The following is a 17,887-nucleotide window of genomic DNA, read 5'->3' as shown; positions in this document are numbered from 1 at the left end:
GAGAGACAGGTGCATTTTTACTAAATCCAGTCAAATGAGCCTTAAAATAAATTTTTGGTGAAAAACAGTTGTTTATGATTAGAGATTAAGAGGTGGCCTTCCATACTGAGCACTGTCTTTACAGTCATGCTATGAGATCACACATTTGTCTGTCTTTCTTCCTTTCGCTGTACCAAGGTTAGAGCGTCAGTGTAAATAAGGACAGGCCATCAGGACTGATAAAGTTTGTACCATAGAAGCTTCGCTTTGTGCATACCCTCACACTGGTAATACACTAATGGGGTTGTTTGTGTTCTAGCAATTTCTGATAGATAACTTTTTATGCAGAAGCATATTAAACTACCTTGTCATGAAACATTTTAAAGGTGGTGAGAAATTAAGTGTCTTTGATTTACTCATTAGAAGCCCTGACCTTACCATAAGAAAAACAATATGAAATATAAACAAAATACATATCAATGCTCTGTTGTTTTATTTACCCACTCATTAGATTTCTAGCTAATTGTGTTGGCTTTCTTCCTTGCCTACTTCAAGTACTCTGCTTAGTAAGATATCACAGTCAGTTTTTGATTTTTATCATCAGGCTCTTCTATCAAAAACTCAATGGTTCTATACATTATAGCAAATACAAATATAAACTGAAGAAAAAATTCTCACCACCTTTGATTTGATTTGATTTATTGATTTGATTTGCTTTTTAAAATTGTCTCTCAAAATTTTTATAAAACTATGTATGTCTTTGAATGAACTATTAGCAAACTCTTTAGAAAATTTACCCCTTATCTAAGCACTAAGTATGAAATGGCAGAAAATAATTTGTTAGTGTTAATTTTCTTGATAACTCCCTGTCTGAGGAGTGCTATGTAAGCACTTACATAAGAGTTAATACTGTTCATTATCATCTTCAAACTATCATATTTACAAATGAAGATTTGTGAGGTCCTTTAATAGAAGACAATGAGAGAAGCTATGGAGACATCTGCTTGGTGGCTTATCGCTCACCATCTACCGAGGGTTACTTATAGGTAGTAACTGTGGTATTTTTATTTCAGAAAATAATTTATCACTAATTATACAATTGTGAGTGTGCGTGTGCACACATGCATGGATGTGCTCATATACACATGCATTTGTATGCATTCCTGACATCGGAAGTAGAATTTGTATTGGAAAAGCACAAATGACCCTTTGACCCCTAAGAAAACAGCCTGAGAAAATTTAGTATTTTCTAAGTATATTTTTGAGGCTTTTTTAGATTTCTTTTCCTAATGTCCATGTTTGGGTTTTTTTTTTTCCAGAGCCCACTGAGGATATTTAACAACCTAAAAGACGTGGGATTTCTCCAGGTGAAAGTCATCAGAGCTGAAGGTTTGATGGCTGCTGATGTCACAGGTAGGAGCTGATGGAATTCCCCTACTGTATATATCAAAGGTGCCGCCAAGTCTGTGCAATGGAATAATCCAGCCCTGCATTTTATCTCAGTGGATCATTGAAGTCATAGGTGGAAATGGAAAGATGCAGAGTTGATCTCACAAAACATTTGATAATCCCAGATGCCTACACAGTTCTATATTTTAAACAGTGTGATACACTAAAAATAAATTATAAAAATAAAAATAACTTCTGAATTATTGCTCTCCCGAAGTTTAATCAATGTAGTAGGAGTGATGTGTCCAGGCGTTTTCATTGTGGAATACTGAAGCAACAGAGAGCCATTTTCTGTCAGTCATCACCTGCTTTGCTCACAGCATAAATACTGTAAGTCAAACACTCATGGAATATGTTGCCTCACTCACTGAGAAGTTCAACAATGTAATATTCAATCATGTGAATGCTTTATATTGCGGTTGCTACTATAATTCCCTGGTTACACAAATTCTTCAGTATACTATAAAAGTAATTATGTATCTAAACTAGGTATATACATTACTTTTCACCCAGAACATAGGAGTAAAAAAACAGCAAAATGAGTCATGTGTCTTCCCTAGTTTAGTATCACTGTTTATTCAATATATTAACAAATGAGATGATGGTGTTTATATCACCAAGATGCAGAGTTAATTATTTTGTTTGGAACTCTGACCATTCATTTGTCATCTAATTCCATAAGGATTTGAGGGATGTTCATACCATCCATTGAATTATCTATCTAAAATTGGATGGCAAGACTGTACTGACTTGCCAGTTCCATGGAAATCTCACCGTGCTAGGAAACATTGGCTTATTATTTGTGGAAATAAGCATATCATTCTAAATGTTAAGCAAGATGGCCCTGATAAAGTTACAGACTTATTTGAATAAAATACTATCCTTTTCTTACCGTTCAGTGGTCTACAGATCACTGTATTCTTTTTTAATTCATCCAGCAGAATTGAAAACAGATTAAAAGATAATTCCCTTCAAAATTAAATAGCAGATGTTTGCTCCAAAATGGCAATATTTAAATTTTTCATATTTATATATTATCACTTGAGTATAATATGTGACAGATATAAAATGTTAGGGATTTATAGTTTCTTTGAAAAGACAATTACCAACTCATTTGTAACTGAAGACAATAACACTTTTATATATATGTAAATGGATACCTGAGAATAATGGGGCTGGGTTAGCTGTAATCTTTGAGTGTGAGCTATCTTAGCATTTGGTAGTAAAAAAAACTTGTGAATGGTGAGTTTATACATTTTCTTTCTTAAGAACTTGGTTTCTTGTATAGTTATCAGTGAATTAATCTGTGCACAATAATTTCTTATGGAAAAATTCACATAACTGTTATTTCAAACGCTTAGGTACCTGCCATTATTCAAGCTGAATGCAATTGTGTAAGTTTGTCTCCTCTTGGAAGAAGCTGTCATTGATTTTAAAACTTCATGAATATGCAAACTAGGTTACCTTCCTTGGCCTGTATGCCACTATGGAAGTTAAAGGACATGTTCTTTCAAAGTTGGAAAAAATAGAGATATTTCTTTCCTAATGGGTCTATGTAAATCAATGTGAATAACAATGGTCTTTCTGCTGGAGATTCAGTGAGATATAATTTTTATTTGATAAAGTGAACATTAATTTGGGGAATCCTGAATAACTGAATCTCAATTTTTCCCTTCAGTTTTACGGATATAAATCTAATGATTCCTCATTCCATGCTGACCTTATAATCTAATGGGCTCAGGACGAAACAAGAGAGATGTTGAACTATTCAGGAGCCAAGTAGATAATTTTGTCTTTGACCTTGTTCACCCTTGGACCCTCTGTGGCTTTTATGATATTTCTGATGGTGGCAAAAATTATGGACCATGTATTTAAGTCAGAAATGTCTAAAAATATTATTAATTTAAAAAGTAATATTACTTATGAAAATATGAACAATTTAGGGCACAAACAAGCTCTTCGTGTGCTTGTCTTTTGTTCATAGAACTTTGAAAAGTTGATGTCCATCTTAATGGTTAATGACAGTCAAGCTCTGCCTAATGTGAAGGAAAAGTGAAAAGATGGAGTTGAATAGCTTGTTCTGTCTTCAAGACTTCAAACAAGCACACATCTAAGAGCTATGGTTCTCAGCCTTCTGAAGGCTGCAACCCTATAGTACACATAGTTAAGTTGCTATGGTGACCCCCAACCATAAAACTGTTTTTGTTGCTACTTCATAATTATAATTTTGCCACTGTTATCAGTTGTAATGTAAATATTTTCGGAGATAGAAGACTGCCAGAGGGGTCGTGATCCACAAGTTGAGAACCACTGATCTAGAAACTTATGGATGGATAAAGGGAATTTTAAAATCATGAGTAATTCTCTATGCTAAGCCAGGAATATTTTCTGACTGGTACAAATGAAGCTATAGTTAGACAATATTTGGCTTCAGAATACTTCTTTTCTACAGTAATCTAACAAGACAAACTTACACTTGAACAACTTTTATATATTTTTAAAATGCTTTTAATCATTACAACATAAAGCCACATAAGCACAATTTTCAATTAATATTCCAACATTAAATGAGCACAGGGAAGAAAGATTCTGTAATCTTTTAAGTAGCCATCAATCTTACTGCTGTTACAAAGAATTTTTTCCTTTCAAAATGTAAAATTTTTCTTTTGTTACAACACATTCATTGAGAAACATTGTGATACTGTATTAACTCTGTGTGAATAAAGAGCAATTGAGACTCTTTGAATGAGTGAGTATAAAGCACAAATTACTTTTTAATGAAACCCTCAGTTCTTTCCCTTTCCACAAAAAGCCTCTAGCCTTGTTCGGCTGAACACTACTACTACAGTAGGTCACTTCAGTTAAGCCCCTAATAAACTATTGATAGTCAAGGGTAGTTTTCTCTTCGGTCTCAATAGCCCAGTGTTGGACAGTGCACTTCAAATCATTAAGGTTAATACAGATTTTTAAAAGAGATTAACTCTGGTGGTTAAGGCCTCAATTTACAACTCCCACACATATGCACACGTTGAGCACAGCACAAGAGTGGATTGAAATTTCAGTCAAGTTGTGGACAGCCTTTCACAGCCTGAGAAAGTGGCACTGGGATTTGAAGACTTGGTGCACTAAATTCTTCCAAGGGAAAAAGTTTGAGTAACTGAAAAATACTTCTAAGTGCACCTTATTCCCTCCGCTTCAGCCACCCAGTGAGAGGTTACTGCTTCTCTGTACCGTCAAAGCAAAGCTAGAGGCCCTGGTCCTGTTTTCGGGGCAGAATTCTTTCCGACATGAAATCACATGTTCCCTAAAACTGGCCAGATTGTGAGACCAGAAAGGCCAACTGGGGTGTGTGTGTGTGTGTGTGTGTGTGTGTGTGTGTGTGTGTGTGTGTGTGTGTGTGTGTGTGTGTGACAGGAAATGAAATGGTTTGCGTTTTGTCTTTTTCTTGCTCCTGGTTATTGTTTGTCCTTAAGTAGGGCCTAATTTCTGCATGTGACAAGCATTTCAAGTCTTCTGTATTGAGTGAGGCTTTCTCAGCAGAGTATTTAAACCTGGAAGATGAGTTCTTTCAAGTTCCAAAAGGAAGAAGAGATTCCTCTTCCTCGGCCCTCCTCCCACTCTCCTCCAGCTTGAGTCCTTCTCAGCCCTTTCCTCAACCTCCCCTGGTGGCTCCTCAGGCCCTCCTCCTCATTTCCCCAGGGCTATGGAGTTTGTTTGTTTGTTTCTTGTTTTCCCCTGAGGAGGAGGTCATACCCTCTCCAGGGAGACTAGCCCCTCAGAAACAGTGATAGGAAGAACTGGGAGATCTTGCCACTGTGTTAAAAGGTCCTCTCCCAGGTGAACTGGTTTTGAAATGAATGTGCCATCTCTTTCAGGAAGCAATAGGGGGAGAAGAGAAGAGGGATTATGATTAATAGTCACTGAAATTGTCCCATTAAATGAACATTTTCCCCCAGACTAAACTATGAACAAAGACTTGTGGCATGTCAGCCCTGTAGTCTAGAAAGCAACTAGTTATTAAAGAGAAATGTTTAGTGCCCCCTTTATTTGCATAGACTTTTCCATGTTTTCCTTTTGGAAAACTGTCTTCATTGTTGGAAAATATTTAAGTAACAAAACAGCAGAAAAAGACATGCTACAGTTTTTCTTTTTTTTTTATCAGCTTCTGTGATGAGAGTCTTATTATCTTACAAAATAACAGTGAGCAGCTCAGATTCATTAGCAGAGCTAAATTTAAGCCCCATTTGACAGGCTGCCTAGAAAACATTTTGTTTTGCTGTCTGTGGGCTTTAATTAAGATGTGTTCAATTTCATTCCTCTTCAGTCTCGCCCCCACCCCACTTGCTGTGTCACAGACCGGCGATCAGACACTTTGAGATGGTCCGGCCCATGACTTTGACCTTCTGCGCAGTCCGGCGTTCCCTGGGGAACCGTTCAACTCATGAGGTCTGATTTCACACTTCCAGGATGCCTCAGCGCTCTTAACAATGACAGGGAGACAAAGCCCTTTAGAGCAGGCCGCATGGGGACTTGTTTAAATTGGAAACCAGAGAGGAGTCAAGGAACAAGGTTAGGGGCTACAGAATAGTGCTTTTAATAAAGAGCTCACAGCTCTGGCTCGGCTCAAAGAGGTCTACCTCTGTACAATTAATTGAGCCATTTATCTGGAGCATCTTAGGCCTCTACTTTCTCACAGAATTGCGTGGTAAATATCAGCTAAGAAGCAAATGAGATATGCATGAAATGAATTTTAACACTTTGATTACTGTGCCTCCAGTCTTCATTAAAAGTAAATTTATTTGTATTTCTGACCTCATTATCAGTAGGCTGCCTGCATTTTTATTGGTTCCTGTGATTTCCAGCTTGAGTGTGTCATGAAGGTATATTTTACACAGAGATTGGGATTTATTATTCTTGATATTTTCCCTGGACATTATGGGTCTATTCAGAAAAAGAAAATGAAAAGGCAGCTATAGAGAAGAAAGCAAGTCAGTTCCGGCAAAGTATCATAGAAAGTTGGAGAAATAGTATCATGCATATATATATATATATATATATATATATGTGTGTGTGTGTGTGTGTGTGTGTGTGTGTGTATGTGTGTGTGTGTGTGTGTTTGTGTGTGTGTGTGTATATATATATATTCTAGACTATCCTTAAATAATATACTGTCTTTATAAAATAACTTGTGGGTTCTTTTAGCAAATCATACAAAATGTATGTAGTTACTGCATCAAATGTCTTTCAAACTCCTGTTGTCATGTAGAAAGGCGTGGCGACGTTCTTTCTTCTGTGGGATGGTAGCAGTTTAAACTGTAGTAGCATGTACCTGCAGTTGCTGTTATGGTATATAATAATACTGAGAGTGTCCAGCAAGCATAGACTTACATTTTATGATCATTGGTTAAAATCTACAATGGTAGAATAGAAAATATACAGCCTTTAATATGTATATCATTCCACTGAATGAACCAGATAAAAGAACAGAGTAAAATAATTTTACAGTTAAAGGAGAAACTGAAGGTATTCCCAATGTAAACAAAAAATAAATATTAACAAAAATTAAACTTTTGTTTCCATGCTTTATTCCCATGACATAAGTTAACGTCATCATTTGCTTTCTGATACACTGCAGAAGATCATTTTTAGCAGTATACTTTGATAAAACATTTTATCCAATTCATAAAGCATCAAAGCTTGGCATTTTTGTCATGATAATATGCCCGGTTTAGAAAACAGTCTTACATACAAACTCACATGTGATAATTGCATTGATGTTCTTCTAATCTTTGCTGCACCCGAGACTGAGCAGCAAAGAGCACCACAGACCAGCAGCAGCTTGTCCTTCCTGGGTCAGTGTCTGACCTAGACATAAAACTTCCTTCCTTTAGTATTACATTTAAAAAATCATGCTCTAATTGCAGAAATGGAAAGGTATTCTTTTTTAAAACCAAGCCATTCTTATCAATATATGTTAGGACATAAATGAAAGTCACAATTTAGTACAAATGCTGGTGTAGTTTGAATCTGAACCAGTGTTTCAAGTGGAATTATAGAAATCGTGTGTGATTCATATGCAGGTCACATGGTTAGGAGATTCTGCTCTGGAAGAATAGGTAGGATGACAAAGAGACTAATAATTGGGTTTGATATGCTCTAGAGGTGAAGGACTATGGGCTGAGAAAGTGGTTGCCCCCCTATCAATAGGAAATGAGGGACAGAGAAATACTATAAAATAATTAATCAGGTTCTGTGGATCCAAGATTACAAAATGATCCTTTGGGTAAAGCAATAGAAAACTGCTGGTGTGGCTTGTAAAACCAGCCTTAGGGTTCCCTCTGTGCTGAAGGCGTTTTAAGGTGTTGCAATCATTTTAAATTAAACTATCTTTTATATTTTGTTAGACTAAGATATAGTTATATAAATAAGACAGTCACTTCTTAGAACAATGGATCTAAGAAATGCTGCCGAGAAGATCTGATTTTATGTAGGTTTCTGAGGGGGGAAAGAGAGAACCATTTACTATAGAAATATTTGGGCTGTATAATCCTATAGTTAGAATCCTAAATCACTGAGCAGTCAAGCCAAGAGTGATTTAAAGATTGATGTCAATGGAGATACCTAATAAGGGATCCATGGCTCTGTCTTTGGTCCAAACTGTTTATTTACTAATAGCTTTGACAATAAAATTGACTGCTTGCTTATCAAACAAGAGGATAAGTTGATTCATTTATACGAGACTAAAATATGGATGCAAAAATATCATAAACATTTTATATGTCTTTCTGTATATGTATATATGTGTGTGTGTGTTTACAGACTGAAATAAGAGTTTATTCAATAAAATAAATATCAATATATAAATCTAAGGCCTTACATGGGTTAAAAATAGGGATGTTTTGCTTTAATGGTAAAAAACACAGAAAATACTTTAGGTTTAGAGATGAGTTTAAGCAATATGAAAGTGAATTATACATACATTAGCCTTGTTATCATGAATGAAAGTCAAATGTTGAGAATTATGTTTTCCTGTCAAAGCTATTCACCAAGAACATTGATAGGCTGGTTATAACGCATTTTCAACTGAAATATGTTTTAATCTTGGTATTTATAATGATGTCAATTGAAAATAGATTCAGGATGATGATACTAATAACAGTAATAATAACTAACATTTTTGAGCCTCTGTCATGTAAGATATAACTTTGGATTTTACACAAGGATTATCAGAATTAATCTCATAATAACATGATTAAAAACTATTGTTACCCCAGTTTTTACAATTTAGAAAACTGAAGAGTAGAAAGACTGAAAGATTAGCTAATTCACACACATGCACATGCACATACACACACACACACACACACACACACACACATACACACACACACACACACACAAGAGCAGCCACACAGATCTGGGTCCTTATTTTAAAACAACTTGATCACTACTCTGCAGAAGGGAGACACTGAAGAGCTGTGTGTCATTGTTTTATGGTTCAAAGCTCTGTCCCAGGGAAGGTATAGATAGGAACTAGCAAAAAAAAAAAAAAAAAAAAAAAAGTAGTGGCCAAGATTCATGTCCAAAGAACCTTCTTCCTTCTAGCAAATTAATTTTTTAAAATTAAAAAATTTAAAACATATTTTTTCATACAGTGTATTCTGATTATGGTTCCCTCAACTTCTCCCATTCTTTCTCAGTCTCTCATTAGAAAACAAACCGGCATCTATAATAATGATAATAATAATAATATAGATAAAAACAAGCAAACCTGAATAGGGCAAAGCAAACAAACAGACAGAAAAAAAAAAGAAAAAGCACAAGAAACACAGACACTGAGGTAAACATGTTCACACACACAGCAAACCCATAAAAATAAAATAGGATTTATAATATAAGCAAAATTTAATCAGAAAGTGATTTAATTTAGAACATTAAGAGAGTTATAGAATCTTTGTGGGCAGAAGGGATCTAAGAACATGGACTCTGTTTTCATTCTGCAGAGATTAGCATTAATGTCCATGGAAGAGTGAGAAGTAGTTTCTCCTACCACACCAGCAACTTAAGAAGAAACCAATAAAAACAGTTTGTACAGCTCATTCATACCTGTCGTCTTCAACAACAAAATGACGTGCTCACAGTTAACTTAATTCTGGTAGCAAATCGTAGGCATGTACACCTGATTCACACAACATAAATCACACACACACACACACACACACACACACACACACACACACACACACACACCTCCCTAGCTGCAAGCAGGCCTGGAAATATCATTCTGGGCTTCATGGCCTCAGTGCAGTACAGGAAAAGAATCTGCAAGATGGGTAGAATGGACGCCCAACCATGGTACCCCACGCAGGAGGCCAGGCTGTGTACCTTTAGCACATACTGGCTGACAGAGGCTGTGCCTTTATTTTCTACCTATCACTTTAACTGAATTTTAAAATTGCTACAGAAGGAAAATTAAAAATGAGTCAAAGATATATAATTTTATTCTCAATATAAATAAACATTTTCCAAAAATTACAATTCCAAAAATGAATCAGAAATTCCAGTGAGGGAAAAAATTTCCCTACCATTGGAACTATTGAGGCAGAGTCTGAATGACCCCCTGGTTACCTGTATGAGATTTGTGACTGTTCCTTAAGGTGTCTTTCAAAACCATCAGATTCTGAGGTAGTAGTAACAAGGTGAATAACAATCCCAAATGAGATATTAAGCAGAAAAATGGAAAACATCATTCTAACTCAGAGACTTGACAGTGACAGTCTTCATGTTTTCCTTGACTGAGTTTCTTTAACATCCTAATACTATATAAATTTGTTAAGTCTAAAAGGTTTTCCTTCATTATAAAGGTCTCTTTAGCTAAGTAATTTACTTATAGGAAGCTAATTTGAAATGCTTTTTTGCAGGAGGGTCTAAATAAGTACGTGAGGTCCTGAAATATTTAAGAAGGTTGCCACAAAGAGTTTAATGTATTTTATGCTTATTATAGATGAAATAACTTATTTGAATCTATGCTTGTAAAATAAACATCATGCATATAATGTTATATCAAAATGAATTTAAAATGAAGGTTTCCATGCAATGTAAGCTTGTAAGTATTCATGAATGATTTTCTGTGGGCTTTCCTCTTTTTATAGATCCATAGTCTTCCTTTTCTTTGTGTTCCCATCTCTCAATTGTCATGTTCCCCTTGTTATTCTTTGATTATAAATTCCAACTTCTGGAGTCTATCAAAATGCTTCAATTTAGGATTCAATAATACATCTAGTTACATGAAGTCCTATGATATTCTTATGCATCTAGTTCTCAATTACAAGGGAGAATAAAAAAAAAAAGTTAAGAGCTGCACAGTATAGATGTCCACTGCTCTGAGTTTTGTCTCAAGTGTAGCCCAGGAATCTCTTGAATACCCAACATGCTTTCAGAAAAGTATGAAGTCAAAACTATTTCTATAATAATGCTAATATGTCACTCAGCTTTTTCCTATTTTCTCCCATAAGCACACAATACAAGTTTCTAAAGTCTATATTAATGTTCAATCACTCTCATCTTTATATCACATAGGTTTATCATTGTCACTAACATTGAATTAATAATACTTCATGGTCTCTTTCTATATTTCTAAAATGGTAATTTTAGTGGTTATGCCATACAGTAAAAACTTTTGAGATCTTCAATAGTTTTGAAAAATTCTTATGACCAAAATATGTAAGAAATGTTACTGAAGGACCATTATTCTCAAATGATACAAAAGGTATATTGTCCCTTGAGTATTCAGATTATTTTTGAGGTAATTTTATTTGAAACAAATTTGGGGCAATACTTTTAATGTTTGTAGCTTGGAGCTGAAAATGCTAAAGTCCTACAAAGGATTAGACAAGCTTCTATGATGGAGATTGTGTCATGTCTTATATCATGTTTACTCAGGTTGCATCTTGAAACACACAATTTAATCAAGCTTTGCAATGGCCTCCATTTACATAAGTGCACTCTGAAGATCGGTGATGGGCAGCCTGTTCATGGCTGCTGTCCTTACTTCTTTGACATCTTGTATTAACCATGACAGAGACTCAGAGTTCACCATGCTTTTGTTCTAGCCACTTCAACTTTCAAGGCCACTTTTCTCACATACTCACTTGGCTAGGCTCCATTTCTTCCAATTCTTCACCCAAACCTCATCTTCAGAGTCTTCCTACAACACTGAATTGAATCTGTAAACTGTGTCTTCTTCACTAACTGGTGTCACTCTTTAGCCCATCATACATCCTACTTATGTTCAATATTTACCCTCCTTGCCACACCCCTTAGACAATTAAATTAAGAAGACAAAGAACATCTTCTTCCTTGTCATATGTGCTGGAACATAGTAGACATTCAATAAATATTTTTTTAGTAGTTCCAGGTACAGTTTTTATTGTGAACAAAATTGTTTTTATTCCTCTTTTTTAATAGTTAAGTTTCTACACTTTTATTTTATTTGAGGATAGGAAAAAGAGCATTATAAAATTATCAGTAGGAATGAAAAGTGTATTAGGTCTAATAGGTTGACAGCATGACTCTGGAGTGTCAGTTTCTTTACCACAATGAAACCTGCCTGCTTCATAACTTAGAGAGAAAAGAGAAACTATTATTATTATTACTCAGTTCTGGACTAAAACCCAGTAGGGACCTGCTAAAGAGTGTCAGTTAATATAATTCTACCAATCTGATGCTTAAAATATGTTTAGGCCAGTTGATGAGAAAGCCTACAGCCAAAGCTCCATTTCCGTTGGTAAGAAAAAGATTGGAAGAAATCTCAACACACATTGCTTTTTGTTCTAATGACCCTATGGAATTCCCTCAGCTATGACATTGTTATATGTCATGATTGAAATTCAAGTTTGTAGAAAGGACAGATGGCAACCTTGATTATAATTTTTTTTAAGATTAAAATATAGTCATTGCAAACTGTGGCAACTGAGGAAATTAAACCAAAGTGTTTAATAAATGCAAGGTAGGCTCCAAATAAAAGCTCCTTCCCCATGGGCATGAATTGCTTTCTATGCTACTAAAAGCCTTCTGTTTTTTTCAAAGACATGACAACAAAGAGGTGGTCACTAGGTCCTCCCCACCCTCACATTTTTCGTGACACACTACATCTAGCAAACTATGCCTCTTGTCAGCAGTAAAATGACCCTGGACAAAGCCCACCACTGATGGATCAGGATTAATGCTGTGCTCTGGGAGCAAGAATATCTTTCAGTATCATTCAGTGACTTTAATACTCAAACTACTAGTTTTAACAAACTGAAGTCACAACTTGCCACAAAACAGACAGCAATTGAAGAGTGTATGGTGCAAACTTTCCCACAGTTCTTCAGCAGTATGTCAAGTTGTGACCCTGGAGGGTAAGGGCAAGGGTGAAAATTAGCCATTGAACTCACTCTGTTAATTCATGGTGTAGTGTTGAAGATTCCCAGAAAAGATGCCTACTGAGTCAATCCTGATATCTCTTTTTTATTGTAAAATGGATTTATGAAAAGAAGAATGAAGTGATGGAATATATGCTTTGAAGTCTGTTGCCAATTTAGCTTTATGATAAGGGTTAAAAGAGTCTCTAGTTTTAATTCACTTGGGAGATTCTTTTTCTTATTAAAACTCTGTAGGAAAAGAAATGGCTTTTGGTATTTAACTAGATTATAGACAAGTAGCCAAGCATACTGGTTTAAAGTGTCTGTTTTATGAGTTATGTTATTCATTTGTAGGTTTTTATTTCAGAGACTTATCAAAGATATATGTGAGTCGATTTAAATGAGATATGCCTGATTACAAATTGTTATAAAGTGCACTTTTTGTGGTGGTTCTTCATTTTTAAGAAAGCTGGTGACAAGGATGTCCAATCATCACAGATCACAAGAGTCCACTCCACTGGGAAAAACTCGGCTTCCTCTTCCTGTTCCTGTCTCAGGATTGTGAAACCACGTGCTTTCTTCTCAGTGCTCCCTTCGCACTCTTCACTTCCCTTTATTACAGTACTTGCAGTCCTGCATAATAATTATGTATTTACATGTCTATCATGTCTACTAAATTGTGCATGCCTTGAGAGCTCCACTATATCTTAATCATACTTATAATTCTGGGGTGGGCAGAGGAGGCACTCAATAAGTAATGAATGCTTCAGAAGGCATTCCCATTTCTCTTTAGAAAATTGTCAACATTGGAAATTGCCATGTTCTCAAGGAAAGCAGGATTCTCTTCTAGCTGTCACTGCAGTTAAAACAATTAACACCGTGTCTACCACACAGCACGACTACAATTTCTGTCTTCCATCAATTCCAAATTCTTCAGTTTGTTACATTTCTAAGGGAAGAGATAGGTATTTTTGTCACCAAAATAATAGAAGTTAAAGAAGAGACTATTGGTATGCCACAGGTCTGCCTTGGGCTCAGAACAAAAGTAAAAAGAATATAATAGAGTATATAATCTATACATTAAGATTTCTGGTTAGTAAAAAATTACAAGAAGTAAAAATACACTTCAACATTGGCTACTGCCTTCATTTCTCACACTTCTAGCCACGTGGTATTGAAAAACATGCACTTTGCAGAATATTGTCTGCCTACTGAGCATCAGTACTCCATCTCAGAGGCCACCCACTCTGGTGCTCTCTGAAAGCAGAAAAACATATTACAGAGTCAAAATGGAATGATAAAAGATGAAAGCAGTGAATAATTAATAGATGACTAATGATTTGGTTTACCTCTAAGTGTTTCTGCTTGCCTATGTGGCAAATAATCAAGCCTGAAAAAGGAAGGAATGGAAAAGCCAGTGTTTTCAAGCAACAAGGCATCAAGCCAGCACTCTGCTTACAGCTGCTTCTTTAAGAGTGAAACTCTAACATATGCTCTGTTCTGAACTGATGGAATTTGATATGGAATGTTGCTGTTGCTGCTGAGGGTAGTTTGAGATTGCCCTCGATCACTGCATCAGAGGGGTCCTTTCTAAGTTAGTGAAAATGAATAGTCTTCAAAGACTTGATATTGCATCAATTTCTTATACTACAAAAAGATACCATTTTAGGAAAAAAATGAATAATAATTCAATAAGCTTTGTTTTTATCTATTTTTATTACTTCATTCTTTGAGGTTATAATATAATTACATCTTTTTTCCCTTTCCTTTCTCCCAACCCTCTGGTATACCCATCAGCTCTCTTTCAAATTCATGGCCTCTTTTTTCATTAATTATTATTACATACATATATTCCTACATATAACCTACTCAGTCTGCATAATCTTCCTCAGCTGTATGTCTTTAGGGCTGATCATTTGGTGTTGGACATCCAGTTGGTGTGCTCTTCCTTGGGGAGGACTGTTCCTCCCACTCTCAGTGCTCCTCAGTGCCTGTAGTTATTTAAACAAACTTTCTTCTCTCATCTTTGCCAGATTCTAAAGATAAAGAGACTAGAAATAAGGCTCGTTACTAACTGCTTTTTCTACCCACAATCCCACCTAAAATGTGGCTGAGCTAAGTTCAGTTAACTGCTTTCCAGCTGCTGGTAATGGGAGACATATTAGAGTGTTCAGTATTGGCACTGGTGAAATTATGATGCTTCTACTTTCAAAAGAGTCACAGAATCCAGTCACCTTTTACTATCTGGATTATTCGGCTGGCTACCACTGGTCTCCTCAGTGTCCCATTGCCCTCTCCACCTTACTCTTCAGATAGCCATCAGGTCAAAGCGTGCTGTCCTGCAAGAGTGAGAGCCACGTTTTTTCGGAGGCCCACTGCTTTCCTTATCCCCCCTATAACCAGGTACACATGTTCCCAATCCATTTCCTCAGTCGTTCAGACTCCCTGGATATTGCTAGCAAACCAGACACAGCCACTTCTCTGGCCTTTTCAGGGTCTGTTCCTCCAGGAAAACTACAGCACACTCTGTTACGTCTTTCATTACTTTGTCTCTATGTCATTTTCCCCCCAGCAAGACATGTTCTTCAGTCTCTTGAAGATTCTGTGCACACAAGCTCTCCACATCGCATTTTCCATCATTAAATTCCATCATTGCATTTATCACTTGAAAGACACTGGAATGTAGTCATCTTCTTCATCTAAAATCCATGAGCACAGGGATCATTTTAATTGTTTTGTACATTGCTATCTCTCTAGCATATACAATATTTGTTGTGATAAAGCAATGAAGATTTTTCAAAATTATGAAACTTTTCCTTGTCTGTAACATGCTGATGATTGAGATGTGGCATTATTATTGGAGAAAATCTTGCCTAGAGGTTTGCATATAAATATTTTCCAAAAGCTATTTGTGCCTGCCTTTGTATGCTGGTATCAAAATTCTATGAAAGAAAATTAAGTTATTAAAGTCCCAAGTGAAACCAATTACACTGTGTTTTAATGAACAAGATATTGTCAACACTTCCTTTTGTGGTGTGCAGGAGTTGGAAATGAGAGTGAAGGTAGGAATCAGAATCTTTAAAACTGGACAGAGAGGGCAAAGCATGTGGTCAACTTGTCACCAGACATTAGAAATGACCAGCTCTCTAGTCTTTGCTGAGAAGAATCCTCAAGACCAAAAATTGAGGAAGCTACCATAATGTTTTAAATTGTGCAATTATATTGGGTTATGTAAGACTACTGAATTAACACATGCACACTAAATCTTTTTCAATATAAAATTAATAAATTAAAGGTGAGTTAAAGCTTGTACTGCTCATTCAAGTATCATCCAATGACAAATAAATACACTCCTGTGTGAGAATACAGAGAATACAGAGCTTCTCTGTCACTGATAGCTAATAAATTCCTTCCCATTAAAATGTAATTGAAAATCTCAGATGATATTTAAGTTTCCACAAGTGTAAACTACTGTAGCTACAATTCACAATGCATTTAAAACAACTGTTCTTTATCATTAAAGTTAATAATATGCACATTAACCTCTTATGTAGTCTAAATCAATATTGTAGTTTAAAAGATATGACCTCTGGCCAGCTTTGTCTAAATATTGATCCCATTGTCATTTGTATAAGGTATCAAACAAATTACACACTGCACCAATACCATTCATGCTGTTCTCACAGAGCCTCTGACTTTGTGAGTTCTTATAAAATGAGACATGATATGACAAAGAAAGTGAGACATCCCAAAATGTAACTATGGAAAGGATGATTTGCATATGACAGAGCGAAGTCCCTATGGATAGATAACTTCCAGGTCCTTTCTTTCCAGTGAACATTAAGAAACAGAGGTGCCACTCTTTAGCATGCAGACTTTGCCTGTTGATCTTAAGTTCCCAACAGCAGACTTGTTCAAACTCATAGGCTCTAATTTACTTTATCTGTTTGTGAATCCCATAGATATCTCAGGGGAAAGTAACTCAACTTTAGTCAGATTGTAGTGGTGTTATTCCTCAATATAGCCATTTTCTCACAATAAACTTATTTGAAAGTCCCTGTGATGAGTTACTAGTGGATTAGGTAAATTGAAAAGTATCTACAAGATTAAAGTGATTGATTAGTTCAAACAGTCATAATAGAACCAATGAACACGAGAGGGTGGGCACACTGCACTTTCTCATCACAGCTGTAGTATTATTTTTGTTAAAAATTACATCAGGTCATAAGTCAAGCTATATACTTTGGTCTCAAGTTCTAAATTGTCACAAATCATAGCAATTGCTAATATCCAGTTACATCTGTTCTGATGAATTTGTTTTTAATTTGTAAGCTTTTTCACTTGTTTATTATAAAATTGTTTAGGGGAAGATTGTGATCACAAAGGATATGATCATGATGCCATCACTACAGATACTATATATGTTAAAAACATTCTCCCCAAATCTCCCGTAGGTAAAAGTGATCCATTTTGTGTAGTGGAACTGAACAATGATAGGCTGCTAACACACACTGTCTACAAAAACCTCAATCCTGAGTGGAACAAAGTGTTCACATTGTAAGTACAACAATCACTTTGTGCTCATTTTGAAACTGGTGTGAAAATATAGTTCACCTTGGGACTGTGTGTGTGTGTGTGTGTGTGTGTGTGTGTGTGTGTGTGTGTGTGCTTGTGTACTCCAGTTCACAGTGCAATGCATCTGCTCTGCCTTTGCTAACTTTGGATTTCCAAACCCCCTACCTTCTCAGGAGTGAAACTTGGGAAAGGGGTATGTTCTTTTTCTGTGTATTCACTGGATTTTTTTTCACTGTGCTTTTTATCTGGCCTGATGAAGGGTTTGCTCCCTGTCACTGAATCTGCATCCTGCTTCTTCCTTTTGTACTTTCTATTGAAATTCTTCCCAATCACACAGACACCCAGAAGGACAAAGCACTGTTTGTTCCGTCACTGAAATCAGCAAACAGTCCAGTCGGGTTTGGCAGATGCTGATTTTGGCTTGTTTCATTTTACCACAATAAGGACATTAAGCATTGTCCTAGGTCTCAAAACAACCT

General features: G+C 35.9%; 1 protein-coding gene across 12 annotated transcripts in view; it reads left to right on the top strand.

Moving 5' to 3' along the window:
- Positions 1-17,887, top strand: part of Mctp1 (multiple C2 and transmembrane domain containing 1) — a 588,499-nt gene that overhangs the window by 410,624 nt on the left and 159,988 nt on the right. For all 12 annotated transcript variants that reach the window (XM_052743710.1, XM_052743711.1, XM_052743708.1 and 9 more), the window contains 2 exons: positions 1,299-1,392; positions 17,288-17,390. In XM_052743710.1, coding sequence (XP_052599670.1) covers positions 1,299-1,392; positions 17,288-17,390 — 197 coding nt within the window. The remainder of the gene's footprint in view (positions 1-1,298; positions 1,393-17,287; positions 17,391-17,887) is intronic.

The sequence above is a fragment of the Peromyscus californicus genome, unplaced genomic scaffold (genome assembly GCF_007827085.1).
Source record: "Peromyscus californicus insignis strain IS unplaced genomic scaffold, ASM782708v3 Scaffold_18__1_contigs__length_77618521, whole genome shotgun sequence".
NCBI lineage: Eukaryota > Metazoa > Chordata > Mammalia > Rodentia > Cricetidae > Peromyscus > Peromyscus californicus.
This window is presented reverse-complemented; position numbering and strand designations above follow the sequence as displayed.